Source organism: Alosa pseudoharengus, unplaced genomic scaffold (assembly GCF_046254945.1).
Source record: "Alosa pseudoharengus isolate Yale_2024_CS ecotype anadromous, Long Island Sound unplaced genomic scaffold, YU_APseudo_1.1 YU_APseudo_1.1_scf_8, whole genome shotgun sequence".
In the NCBI taxonomy this organism is placed as follows: domain Eukaryota; kingdom Metazoa; phylum Chordata; class Actinopteri; order Clupeiformes; family Clupeidae; genus Alosa; species Alosa pseudoharengus.
This window is the reverse complement of record NW_027468870.1, coordinates 28,132,537-28,146,083: the sequence shown is the minus strand read 5'-3', so window position 1 is coordinate 28,146,083 and position 13,547 is coordinate 28,132,537. Positions and strand designations below refer to the sequence as shown.

Below are 13,547 nucleotides of genomic sequence, written 5' to 3'. Positions count from 1 at the left end.
AAACATCAACTACCAGTAGGGCTGTCACTTTACGTTCGAAAATCGATTGCACAATCGATTGGACCAAACAACACAAGTTTCGAAAACTAAAATAGGGAATCGATTTTAACCAAATATGAACACTATTAATTTTAAACGAATTAAACAAAATTCACAAACAAGAATATAAGAATATAAAAGAATTCCGAAGTGCAGTAAGCATTGCGAAAGCTAAAAAGAAAATTCCCACCAATTTTACGCACCGGAAACAGCTGTTTCAATCAGCTGCTGCGCTGCTCGGGTTTTGCCAAAAATGGAGGACAACGCGATCAACCTGTGCGACATGAGAGAGAGGAGTGATAGGCCCTAATAACTTGAGGAGTTCGGTGTGGAAGTACTTCGGATTTTTGGTATATCAAACTATGGAGAAGAACAAAGCGGTAGGCTATGCAAACTGTGCAATGGAGTTCTACGTAGGCGAAATTTGTTTGACATTTCTAATCGTAAACACATCTACGTTGAAGCCTGCAGTAATGTTTGTCACTGATGTAATGGCAGGATACTCGGCTTATTGTTTTTCGAGAATGTAGCACTCCTGTTTGTCATTGTGCACGAATCTTCACGCCAATAAATCATCAGAAATATTGCTGGCTTGCGTCTACAAGCACCCTCTTTACGTTCGTCCTAATGCCTGTTATTTTTTTGTGGATTGGCCTATATTTGGCGTTGAAAATGGAAACGTCTTTAGACATGAAAAATCGATTTTACAATCGATTCCATGAACACTTATGTCTCAATAATCGAACAGGATTTTTTCACAAAAGTGACAGCCCTAACTACCAGTGTCCGAAGACCAGGCTGGAATGTAAGGTAAAGCAGCGGCAGGAGGAAAGTTGCTCCTGTGACCAGGCAGCCAGAGGATGAAGACTATGGTGCAGCAGTTCTGCCTTCGTCGACGCAAGGGCTTGAGAGAAAGACAGGAGAGGAAGGCTAGTCTGGCTGCGGAATTAGGCTTCAGTGGCCTCAAGGTCGGCACCAGGGGTGGCAAATGGCGGTGTCTGGCAAATGCCAGGGGATGTGGATGCAACAGGTCAACCTCCAGCGGCTGCAGTGGGGCCAGCGGCAACAACAGGGGTCCAGGCACGAGTGACGGCAGTATATCCAGCGGCAACGACGGGGGTCCAAGCACTAGCTGTGGCAATGTGTCCAGTGGCAATGGCAAGGATCCAAGCATTACAGGGGCAAAGGGTTCAGCCCAGAAGCAGGGTTCCAGCTCCAGGAGAACTGGAGCTACAGCTCACAGGCTGGAGGGGACCAAAAGAATGCCGCTGTGCAGTTTTGTTGGGCATTATATGACATCAGAAAGTTGGACTGCGGTCTTCCTCTCTTTGTCTTCTGGGACGAAGACGCTTGAGGGGGGGGGGGTAATGTGACAGAGCGCAGTGCGCCTGTCACTTGATCTGACAAATCTCCTGACACGGTATGGACAATAAGACTCAAAATTTAAACAAAACGAGACATTTTACATTAATATGATCTGGGGGGATGATTGGCATGATTGTGGACAATGTAATTTGTACCAAGCCAATATCATGTGAGTGAATGTATGTATGTATGGTGGGCTGAAGGTTTGGATGCGTGGTGAAGGGAAGTAGGAAGGGAATATTTGTTATCGGTAAGAGTGCTAAAAGGTATTTGTTTGCATAGCGTGACATCAATGCAGTTTGGGGGTTGCAAGCGCGCACATAACATCTTAAGGTAACTTCTTAAATTTGTCATTGCATGTTAATGCTGTACTAGCGAATGTTCTCACCAGTCTTCATGGCGGCCTTCCGTGTACAGGGGGCAAGCCGGTTTGCAGACGGCAAGACCTTTTTCAATGTTTGGGGCGTGCTCCCGTAGGGAAGCGTTCATTAGCGCAGGGGTGTTTGTGGCAAACTTTTCTTTTCATTGGTTTCTTTTGGAAGCGCAGTTTGTTGTTAATGCACAAGAAAGAATCTGAGTATTGTGCTGCGCAAGGGGTTCTAAGAGATGAAATATTTGTTTCAAGATGTTAATTTAATTGTGACCGTGATTTGGTTGTGACCAGTGCTATTTAATGCCTGGGGTTGCTTTAGTAGAGAGATGCGTCTCTGACGAGAGAGGACGTAAGTACTGTTGCTATAACAGGGGCCTAGAAGCGTGGGCATTGTCCTATCTTTGTTTTCTGTTTGTCCAGTGTTTGTTTGTTAATTGTTCGTCACTTAAACCTGCCGGTAGCCTACAAGTAAATAAGAATAATAAAAAAATCATAAGTGGCACTTGGAGTCTTCTCTCCACCTGCTCGGACACACACTCCTTTACAGGGGCCGTCTAGGCCTTAATTCATACTTGGTCTTACACACACTATCATAATCTTGCACATACACCACTATACTCATGCACACTCACTATTATAGTCATTTTACATGTATGTATGAGAGGGTATAGTCGTGTATGTGAGAGAGTATAGTAGTGAATGTGAGAGAGTAGGCCTATAGTAGTGTATGTGAAGGAGTATAGTAGTGAATGTGAGAGAGTATAGTAGTGAATGTTGGAGAGTAAAGAGTATAGTAGTGTATGTGAGAGAGTATAGTAGTGTATGTGAGAGAGTTTAGTAGTATATGTGAGAGAATATAGTAGTGTATGTGAGAGACTATAGTAGTGTATGTGACAGACTATAGTAGTGTAGGCCTATGAGAGAGTATAGTCGTATATGTGAGAGACTATAGTAGTGTATGTGAGAGAGTATAGTAGTGTATGTGAGAGAGAGTTTAGTAGTGTATGCGAGAGAGTATACTAGTGTGTGCAAGAGAGTATAGTAGTGTATGCGAGAGAGTATAATAGTGTATGCGAGAGAGTTTAGTAGTGTATGCGAGAGAGTTTAGTAGTGTATGCGAGAAGGTATAGTAGTGAATACAAGAAAGTATAGTAGTGAATGTGAGAGAGTATAGTAGTATATGTGAGAGAGTATAGTGGTGTATGTGAGAGAGTTTAAAATCAAAGGAAGGGGCGGGACCTACACTGTCAACAATGTTTGTGTAGACCTAGTGGTTGAGGAAAAAATCGGCCAAGTCCTATGTGGCTAAATATTAAACTACTACTGCAAACCGAATGCAAATTAGGCTACAAATACACGAGGGGTGCCTATTCTATTGTAATTGCCTAGGCTACCAGCTCCTTTTGTCTGGCGAAGTCATATTTTAGGAAGCTTCTTATATCTTTATAGATCAGGGCCCAGTTTCCCGATAACGACGGAGACACGCTCTTAAGAGGGTTTTCTACGATTCATCTTACGATCGTTCGTTTGGTTTTTCCGACTGTTTCCCGAACATGCTCGTAGCGTGAACGCGCGTGCACTGCCCTTAAGATGCTCTTAAGGGGAGCTGTCCACGTTAATAGTTCTGAAATATTCTCTGATTTGACGGTGATGTCAGGTGACTGCACGTCACAGCTATAGGCCTACCATTTAAACTTCGGATCTACACATTAATTCATATCAATACGAAAATAGAAACACTTTGACATCTGCATGTAAGCATCCCAAGTAGGTTATATAGGCCTACCACACAGAGACATAAATAATTGTAATTATTTTAAGATTAGATTGTTGCACCATGCAATAATTTTTCACGGTGTCACTAAAGAACACGTTTGAAGATAAGAAAGAAGTCGAGTAAGAAAGAGAGGAAATGTGTAGGCTTAGATTTTGATGCAGTAGGCTACAGACTAAACCTCATGTTGCTTTCTCTGCTTTTTACCTCATAGGCCTAATAAAATATTCACTTAGCAAAGATAATGTCAAACTATTCTGGCAACGTCTCGTTTCATATAACTTGATTGCATTTTTGTTCGCTTTTCATCACATTATTATGACCATTAAATGTATGCCCTGGGCCCAGTTCCCCGAAAGCATCTTAAACCTAAGAGCATCGTAAAGTCCCTCTTACGAACGTCTTAAGATTTGCAGACTGTTTCCCGAAACCATCGTAGCTTAAGAGCGTCGTGAAAACACTCGTAGATCTACGAGTGCTCCAGAGTACTCGTTACCGGCTAAGAGCGTCTTAACAGTACTTCTCACTGAGGTCACCAACAGGACATACAGAGGAATTACAACTTAGAATACATAATCCAACTTACGTTCCCATTCTTTATTGTGTTTACCTGTGATGAATCAGATTTTAGCGTGCAAAATAGCCTACATTTAATGGTCATAATAATGTGATGAAAAGCGGACAAAAATGCAATCAAGTTATTAAACGAGATGTTGCCAGAATAGTTTGACATTATCTTTGCTAAGTGAAGGCTATATTTTATTAGGCCTATGAGGTAAAAAGCAGAGAAAGCAACATGTGGTTTGGTCCTCTCTTTCTTACTCGACTTCTTTCTTATCTTCAAACGTGTTCTTGACACCGCGAAAAATTATTGCATGGTGCAACAATCTAATCTTAAAATAATTACAATTATTTATGTCTCTGTGTGGTATATAACCTACTTGGGATGCTTACATGCAGATGTCAAAGTGTTTCTATTTTCGTATTGATGTGAATTAATGTGTAGATCTGAAGTTTAAATGGTAGGCCTATAGCTGTGACGTGCAGTCACCTGACATCACCGTCAAATCAGAGGATATTTCAGAACTATTAACGTGGACAGCTCCCCTTAAGAGCATCTTAAGAGCAGTGCATGCGCGTTCACGCTATGAGCATGTTCGGGAAACAGTCGGAAAAACCAAACGAACGATCGTAAGATGAATCGTAGAAAACCCTCGTAAGAGCGTGTCTCCGTCGTTATCGGGGAACTGGGCCCTGGCAACGTCTCGTTTCATAACTTGATTGCAATTTTGTCCGCTTTTCATCACATTATCATGACCATTAAATGTAGGCTATGCTATTTTGCACATTAAAATCTGATTCATCACAGATAAACACAATAAAGAATGGGAACGTAAGTTGGATTATGTATTCTAAGTTGTAATTACTCTGTATGTCCTGTTGGTGACCTCAGTGAGAAGTACTGTTAAGACGCTCTTAGCCAGTAACGAGAACTCTGGAGTTCTACGAGTGTTTTCACAACGTTCTTAAGCTACGATGGTTTCGGGAAACAGTCGGCAAATCTTAAGACGTTCGTAAGAGGGACTTTACGACACTCTTAGGCTTAAGATGCTTTCGGGAAACTGGGCCCAGACCAACCTTATGAACGTGTGACTTACAGAAGATATACTTAGCGTACGAACGTGTCGGGAATCGTGCCATAACGTTAAGAGAGAGGTAAAGGTTAAGAACTACTTAGCGATAAGAACTTTTTGGGGAACCGGCCCCAGATCAGTTTCCACCCATGGAATATGTATTATGTACTACCGAATAAAGTGCAGCACAAAAGGGGAAACCTGAAAGCAAGAGCTTTTCATTTTATGTTATCAGTCTCACATAGTTTACCAACTGCATTTAGTTTACCATGCCATTTATCTTTTGGAAGGTTTATTATGATTTTGCAAATGGTGTCATAAACTGTTTATAAACACACATATGAAGGTATGTACCTTTAAATAAATGCTAAACATTATGCTAACATTAATCATCATTGCATGAGCTGGCCTGTTCTGTCCACACTCTCCCAAATTAAATTAGTACTTTCCACACAGTTGACATTCATAATGAATTCATTGGTTTGCTCAATCTCTCCGTCAATTTAGAGAATTTGTCAGCTCCCCAAACAATTCCATCAGTGTCCCATCCGTGTCCTATGCAGATGAAATGGGACGTGTGTGATTGTTGATACATCTGATGAAACTCATCACTGTGGAGAAAGGCAGAATTTATGACTCCACAAATCTGGCCATAACATTACATGTGTGATGCTTAGATGGATGAGACCTAGTTTGAGAGACAATTCCTCAATTAAATGAAATGTGTGGTTGCATGCCAGACACATTTATTTGCCCTCAGTGCAAATGCATTCTGTGGTTAGGTAGGTGCTAGTGGATAGCAGGGCTGGTGATAGAGAAGTCTTTGTGAGTGTGTAATAGGTAGAGTAAAGCAGTCATTGTTTATTGTTCATTGTTTTTAATGCATTAAAATGTGCATACACGTATTGTTGGTAGAGGCCACACTGTTTGCTCACTTTATGTTGATTTTATTGATTTTTGTTAATGCTAGATGTGTTTAAACTAGGCTACACAGTGTCAATGTCACAAAAATGAAATAAAAAAGAAAACATGCACAAGATGTGAATTCTACTCATTATAATGTGCTATACAGATTAGACCTTGACTTGAGAAGAACACATTGTGGCTCTATGACTTTATGACGTGCAATACATGGTGACATGATGCACGACATTTAAGACATTTACATATGCTCATATATCATTGTCAAGTCATTAAAGATATTATGTTTTCCTTCATATTTCACCAAAAGGATTAAAGGAGTTCTAAACACCAGTCTTTCCATGATGTAACCATAATTATATTATGTACAGGGAGAGTGTGTTTAAAATCTGATGAGATTATCTGAAGGTTATGCTGTCCTTAGCATTATACCTGTCACTTAATCCAGCTCAATGCAAATCACACACTGTAAGCTCATGTAAGGATGTAAATGGATGAGTCTCTGGAAACCCATGCCATGTTCCTGAATCACTATTGGAAGATTCCAACATCAACTCTCAAGTGTTTGGTATAGTTCCACAGAATTAAATGTGGGATCTGGCAGGAGGAGGAGGTAGTGGGAGTTCGCCTGAAGAAAAGCTTGCGTCTGATTCCTTCCTTCTGTGAGACGTCCTGGCCAGTTTTGATGACAAACAGGGATATTTCTGGTGGTGGAGTTCTTAAGGGTGCAGCTGGCACAGTAAAACTCGGGTGACAGTGAAGGATTAGAGACCTACGAGTCCTTCCATACATGACATTTGTCACCATCCCCAGTTGAATCACCTCAGGGCTAGGGCACATATTAATCTCTGAGTGACTGAGGGACACTGTGAGTGACAGCAGAGACTAGTATTTATGAACAACAGGAAGGAATCTCGCTCTGCTGTGATTGTGGCTGCTCAGGCCACGCTAGGTCACCAAGTGTTGTCATTATTTACAGGCAATGAATGAGAATGATTTTTGGGAGCTAAAGTATATTTTAGACATCACACACACACACACACACACACACACACAAATCTTGCATGTATGGCCACACCCACAGGTCTATAAAGAAATAGCGTATGTAGATTTCCAAGCAACGAACATGGGTTTGGTTCAATTGATAATTTCTTGCTTCAGACAATTTTCTTTTCAGGCTTGATTTTATGTCTGCAATTTTGATAGAGCCTTGTGCGTAGGCTGTGCCAACGACCTTCTTTTGATTGCAGGGGAGATACAAACCAAGTTTTTTTTAAACTGTCTAAAATAATGGAATGTAGCAGCCTTGTAGACTGTGGAGGATGTTAAGAGACCTATCTTAGTTATGTAGCTTTGTTTATTCAACTGTTTAGTTAAATTAAGTTGTGACAGACAAAAACTCCAACATAGTATCTTTATCTAATGGATAAAAGAAGCTTATGAAATAAGTTTTGATATAAAACTTTGTGCAACAGTTTTGGAATATCTTTTCCAAAACCTGTATAAACATATCACATTTCACATCACACATCACACAATCATACAAACGTGGTTTCTGATTAAACAGAAAACCTGAACAAGAAACCACCTTTAAATGTTAATTTCCTTTACAACACAGAGAGGTAAAATACAGACATGAGCATTCAATCCTTGTGTATGCTGGAGTATGGTTTTACAATAGTATGATTCTGCAATGGTAGATTGCTCAGTCATTCACCCTATATATTTTTCATACCCTCTGTTAAACTGTAAAAATAAGTAATCAGATTTCAAAACTCATTCCAAACACCCTTATGATGGCCTTCAGAGCATTTCCTTTTCTTATTTCTCATGGATGGTGGGACTGCTGTAAGTGAAAAGACATTTTAGCATTATTTTGTCCATATAGGCTTATCAGTTAACGCACAGCAGGTGGCAGCATGGCCAGCTCCGGCTGACAAACAGGTTTATGGCCATTCGCATTAGTGAGGGAGACCAAACGACTGACAGAGAGAGAGAGGGGGGGGGGGACAACCATGCTGACTGACCTGTCAGACGTGATGAATGGAGAGGATGGGCAATGTTCCCACTAGATTTCATTTTACAACTCTGTTGTTCACACACCATTTGTCCTCTGTGGCTTTTGTTCGTTCGTAATTAACGGGGGGGTTGCCATTTTGCCTAAGTGCTGAAGCTTATCCGAGTATTCTGTCCTACAGCCTAGAAACTCAGTGGTGGCTATAATGGGATGTCTTAAGTAAAGCTGAGTTGATATGATTGGTATTGCCTGCTGAGGAGAAGTTAAGCTATTTTCTGAACCTTTTCAACCCTTTTCTTTACAAAAAAATAGGACTATTATTCAACAGCAAATGTAACTTTTCTTAAGTTTGCCTTAGAAATGGAGTGAGTCAATCTATAATGTTGATTAAGATGTTTTGTTTGTTTGTGTCTCGCAATACATAAAAAGGAACTACATTTCAACATTTGGATCTGGAACCAGATGATTGTGTAGGAGGACCAAGATTTGATTAGGTCAACCTAGTCTGAAAAGTTGAAACAAATTGAACAACACGCACATGCACACACACACACACACACACACACACACACAAACAGGCAGACAGGCCAATGTAATTGTAATACTTGCTGCCCCCTATCGGGAGTAGAGAGACCAGCCAGCCTGTATGTGGTGTAGTTACATACACTTACAGGGTGGTACTTTGTCTCACCACACATACTGTATATGATAGCATTTGGATAGGCAGGTAGGTAAGTATAGGAATATAAATAACAGTGTAATTGATTACTACAATTGATTTCCAACAAAAATAGCATGTGTAAAAATAATGTGAATCACTCTGATGCAAATAAATTGGACTACATGTTTCGTAAGGGCATGAAAACAACAGAAATCATTCAAATGATTACAATTTACCATGATGCAACAAAGACAAGGAGATGCCAAGAATTACTGCAAGCCTTTCTCCTCTGGTATTGTCCATGGTACTGAAGCCATAGACTTATTCATTGAGTACAGTTTTAGCCAAAGTAACTCTCAGCAACATATGACCTTGACGTTGTTAGCCCTGTTGCCTTTGCTCTGACATTTGACCTAAAGCAATATTTGCATTAATATTTACAGAACATAGATGGAAAAACAACTACATGAAACAAAACACTTCATACATCATGTCATACTGTATTTCTCTGCTCTGGTGGTTAAACAAAAGAAAGCCTGACAAGTGTGTGGGTTGTCTTCACAAACACTGAAATTCTTGCTCAAACCTTAAAGGAATTATCCGGAGTAAAATGCACTTTAGATCGATTTACGGATGATTGGGGGTACATACGTTGAGTTGACATCAAAATCATGTCATTCGGATGTGTTTTGAGAAAGTTCGATTGTACCGTTTTCAGGTAACAACTCGTAGCCTGGAAGTGAGCAGGGCATTTCAATTTCGCCGCTACAAAACGCTATTTTTATACCTCTTCTACAGTTCCAAACAACATAACACTTACGTGGTAGTGAGTAGAGGGTTCCTAAAGCCAAACCGAAGTATCCCACAATTTCGTCGCCGTTTAAAAAAAAAAAAAAAACATAGTCCAGTCCATACAACTTCATTTCAATTTCGAAAGAAATACTGGACTATGTTTTTTTTTATTTTTTTTAAACGGCGACGCAATTGTGAATTTCCAGAGCGTGTTACAACACACTCAGCAATAAGACTCCTACAGCAAAGATGGCAAGATTTCCGGAAAGGTACTGGCTTGATGAAATTCATTCTGGACTCTCTATTCGACCACATAAAGACCTCGGGATACTTCGGTTTGGCTTTAGGGACCCTCTACTCACTACCACGTAAGTGTTATGTTGTTTGGAACTGTAGAAGAGGTATAAAAATAGCGTTTTATAGCGGCGAAATTGAAATGCCCTGCTCACTTCCAGGCTACGAGTTGTGACTGAAAACGGTACAATCGAACTTTCTCAAAACACATCCGAATGACATGATTTTGATGTCAACTCAACGTATGTACCCCCAATCATCCGTAAATCGATCTAAAGTGCATTTTACTCCGGATAATTCCTTTAAAGTATGCATGGAGCGCACTGATGTCATGACAAACTGGCATAGATAAGACATCGGACAAGAAGGCCAATGCAAATGCCTGAATAAAATGCCATAATCTTGGCTGAGTTTGGGACAGATGTTTTAGAGGAGAGCGTGTTTTATTTACATGGAAATGCAGGTGGACGCGGTGGTACTGTATTGTCTATGTCAGGCCTCTGATAAGGGGGGAAATAGAAGGACTCTTCTCTGAAGATTTATACTGCTGAGCCTTTTCCCCCAGGACTGAATTTTATAAATTGTGGCAGTGGTGATAAACAAAATTTTCTTCTTGGAGTGTGTCAGCTATTTAAGTAAGTAATCCCACACAAGCATACTGGGTACGAAAGACGCAGAAGTGATCTGGTCTTTTTACAGACCAACAGAAATCCCTAAGGAGTCTGGAGAGGGCTCCATCTAATGAGTCTTGACAGAGCCAAGGCAGCCTTGAGAGACACTGAATTCCCCAAAAGTGTAAATGTATTGTTGTTGCTATTGTTGTTGTTGTTGTTGATACATTTCCATTCAGCTTTGTTGATGTACCATATGAAGAGATGTTTGGCTTAGAGGTTGTTAACACTTATGACATACATAGGGATACAAACTGAGGGTGAGTGCAAAGCTGTGCTCAAAAAGTATAAGTATAAGTATATATACTCTTTTGATCCCGTGAGGGAAATTTGGTCTCTGCATTTATCCGTGAATTAGTGAAACACACACAGCACACAGTGAACACACAGTGAGGTGAAGCACACACTAATCCCGGCGCAGTGAGCTGCCTGCAACAACAGCGGCGCTCGGGGAGCAGTGAGGGGTTAGGTGCCTTGCTCAAGGGCACTTCAGCCGTGCCTACTGGTCGGGGCTCGAACCGGCAACCCTCCGGTTACAAGTCCGAAGCGCTAACCAGTAGGCCACTGCTTCCCCAAAAACAACAGAACAACAGGACTACTTGTAACTCTACAAAGCTAAGTTGTGAACACGTGATAATTCTACAAAAATATAGATGCATTTAAAAAGTATTCATGTGCTCATGTACATGTACACCATAATATAATAATTAGCTCTAACATTAGAGTACAGCATCTTCTGTCTGTGTTTACTCCACACACAACATCCGACCCAACCATTCTCCTCAGCTGGCTCTAGCAGGTGCATTTTAGATTAAATTTCCAGATCCATGTGACATGTTGCCCTTATCAGAAACTGAATTCACTATCTTGGCACCATAGGTCAGTGGTTCATGTGGACTCTGTAAAATGAAAGACCTCGATCTATTGACAAAAAGGATTAAATGCCTTTCCAGATTTTTCTTTCTTTCAAATGAGTGTTGCTATAATTTCAGCTAGAAAAATAAATAAATCAGCAGTTATTTTGGTAACTGTTTTCCACTAGCATGCCACTACATAAATACATACATGTTATATCAGCAGTATGTCTTAACAAGTTAGGCTATGATAGGATCTGATTTCTTTGTATGAGTCTGTGCATGTGTTTAAGTGAAATAGAGGGAGAGGGAGATAGAGGGAGATAGAAGGAGAGAGATCAAGTCACTGATACTCTATTGATTGTCAGCTTCACACAAATTTCACACAGAGTGTTTTCTACTAATTAAAACAACTCATCGAAGATTTGCTGAGGTCAGCAGAATGCCTTAATTAAAAAATCACTGAATTAGCTTCGCGTTTGTTGGATCAGGTTGCATTACGGGGATATATATTCTTAATTAGGTCTTATCTCCCCCATTATTTTAGCCACAGTCCATCATCATAATTCTCAGCTAATGACCTTGGTATACACAGACAGGTCCAATGGCAAAGACAGAGGGCCAATTTTGTATTAGGGTAAACAAAAACCCATCTTATTTCCATATAGTATACAGTACATGCCTAGATCAAACAAGACAATAAAAGCTTTGAAACCAGTTCGACAACAACACATATCTCATATTCTATAGACTATTGCTTACTTAAGACATGGAGAGGGATAAAAAATGTCTAAAGAATCTCTCGCTCCTTCCTGACAAATCTTTACATTTGTGAATGGCTAGAAACTGCTCCAAATCCAGGGAAGAGCTATGGGATTTGGCAGCAAAACAAGCTGATTAAATTCCATTTAATAAACCTGACAGAATGTCAAATTAGTCATCGGGTTATATAGGTCATCTGAGCATGTTTTGCACATTTTATGCATGAGGTAGAGTGCTGAAATACAGAGCTCTGAACATTTAATCTCAGTCCCACAAACACTTATCTCAAATGCCTTTTAGTCACTTAAAAGAATAAAAAACTAGGAAATATGTGTGGGGAGTGGGGACATACAGATATTCTCTCTCTCTCTCTCTCTCTCTCTCTCTCTCTCTCTCTCTCACACACACACACGCACGCACACACTGTATCTCACACAGTTACACACACGCACACAGACGCCTCGATTCACGCCGCCTGGGAGGCGCTGAGAGCGAGGCACTGAGAACTGAGGTTGGTAGCCAGTCGCCTAACCTTCGAGAGGAAGAGAGGGGAGAGCGGACAGAGTACACCAGTGAGGACAGCGCATACCAGTGGTTGCCAGTTTAGCAAAGAAAACCTCGCTTCTTTTTTTCACTTTTTTGTGATAGAAAAAGAAACAGGGATATTTCATTCATTCATTCAATCTATGCGGATATTAAACGTGGTAGGCTACATGGTGATAACCGCTATAGCTTTCACCTTGAACTATAGCCGAGGAAACGGCACAAGTAAACACTGATGCATCTTTGTATGTGCATGCATCACGGACATAGCAAGCATTTATAGGGCAAAGGGGCTGTACCATCTTCTCACGACCGCTTCTACCCTCGACATCTGCTCATAGCTTATTTGGGAAAACCGGGAACATTTCACCGGGGACTTGGTAGTTAGTTTTGATATGCAATCTGCCTCCAAGTTCCTGATGCAGCTTTCCTCACTGTAGCTTGTTTTTCTTGGAGGAAAACCGAGGAGATAGTCTCTCTGTACACGTCTGACTTTCTGTTGTATTTTCACTTCTATTTTCCTCGGAATATTCAGAAGGCTCCGGAAGTTTTTTGCGGGACCGACAATGGGCATTTATAGTTATTTTGTGGTGCCTTGGAAATGCCTCGTTGTTATCACTCTGAGACTGCTGTTTCTTGTACCTGCAGGAGTGCCAGCTCGAAGTGGGGATTCTTTTTCAAAGGACAATATCACCGTTAGACAAGGGGGTAGCGCCGTCTTAAGGTAAGTAACCATGACCTACTCCATTATGTCTATACAATATTCGATATGCTCATATTCCCAAATAATTTTAGATGCTAAGGAATAAGTGATATTCCTCAAGATAGTTTATCTAGGTGACATGGA

The 13,547-nt window shown here is 40.7% G+C and overlaps 1 protein-coding gene across 1 annotated transcript in view; it reads left to right on the top strand.

Moving 5' to 3' along the window:
- Positions 1-12,673: 12,673 nt before the first annotated feature.
- The window catches only part of opcml (opioid binding protein/cell adhesion molecule-like), a 77,155-nt gene continuing 76,281 nt past the window's right edge, over positions 12,674-13,547 (top strand). Inside the window, exon 1 of the mRNA XM_076274488.1 lies at positions 12,674-13,424. Coding sequence (XP_076130603.1) covers positions 13,267-13,424 — 158 coding nt within the window. The 5' untranslated portion in view covers positions 12,674-13,266. The remainder of the gene's footprint in view (positions 13,425-13,547) is intronic.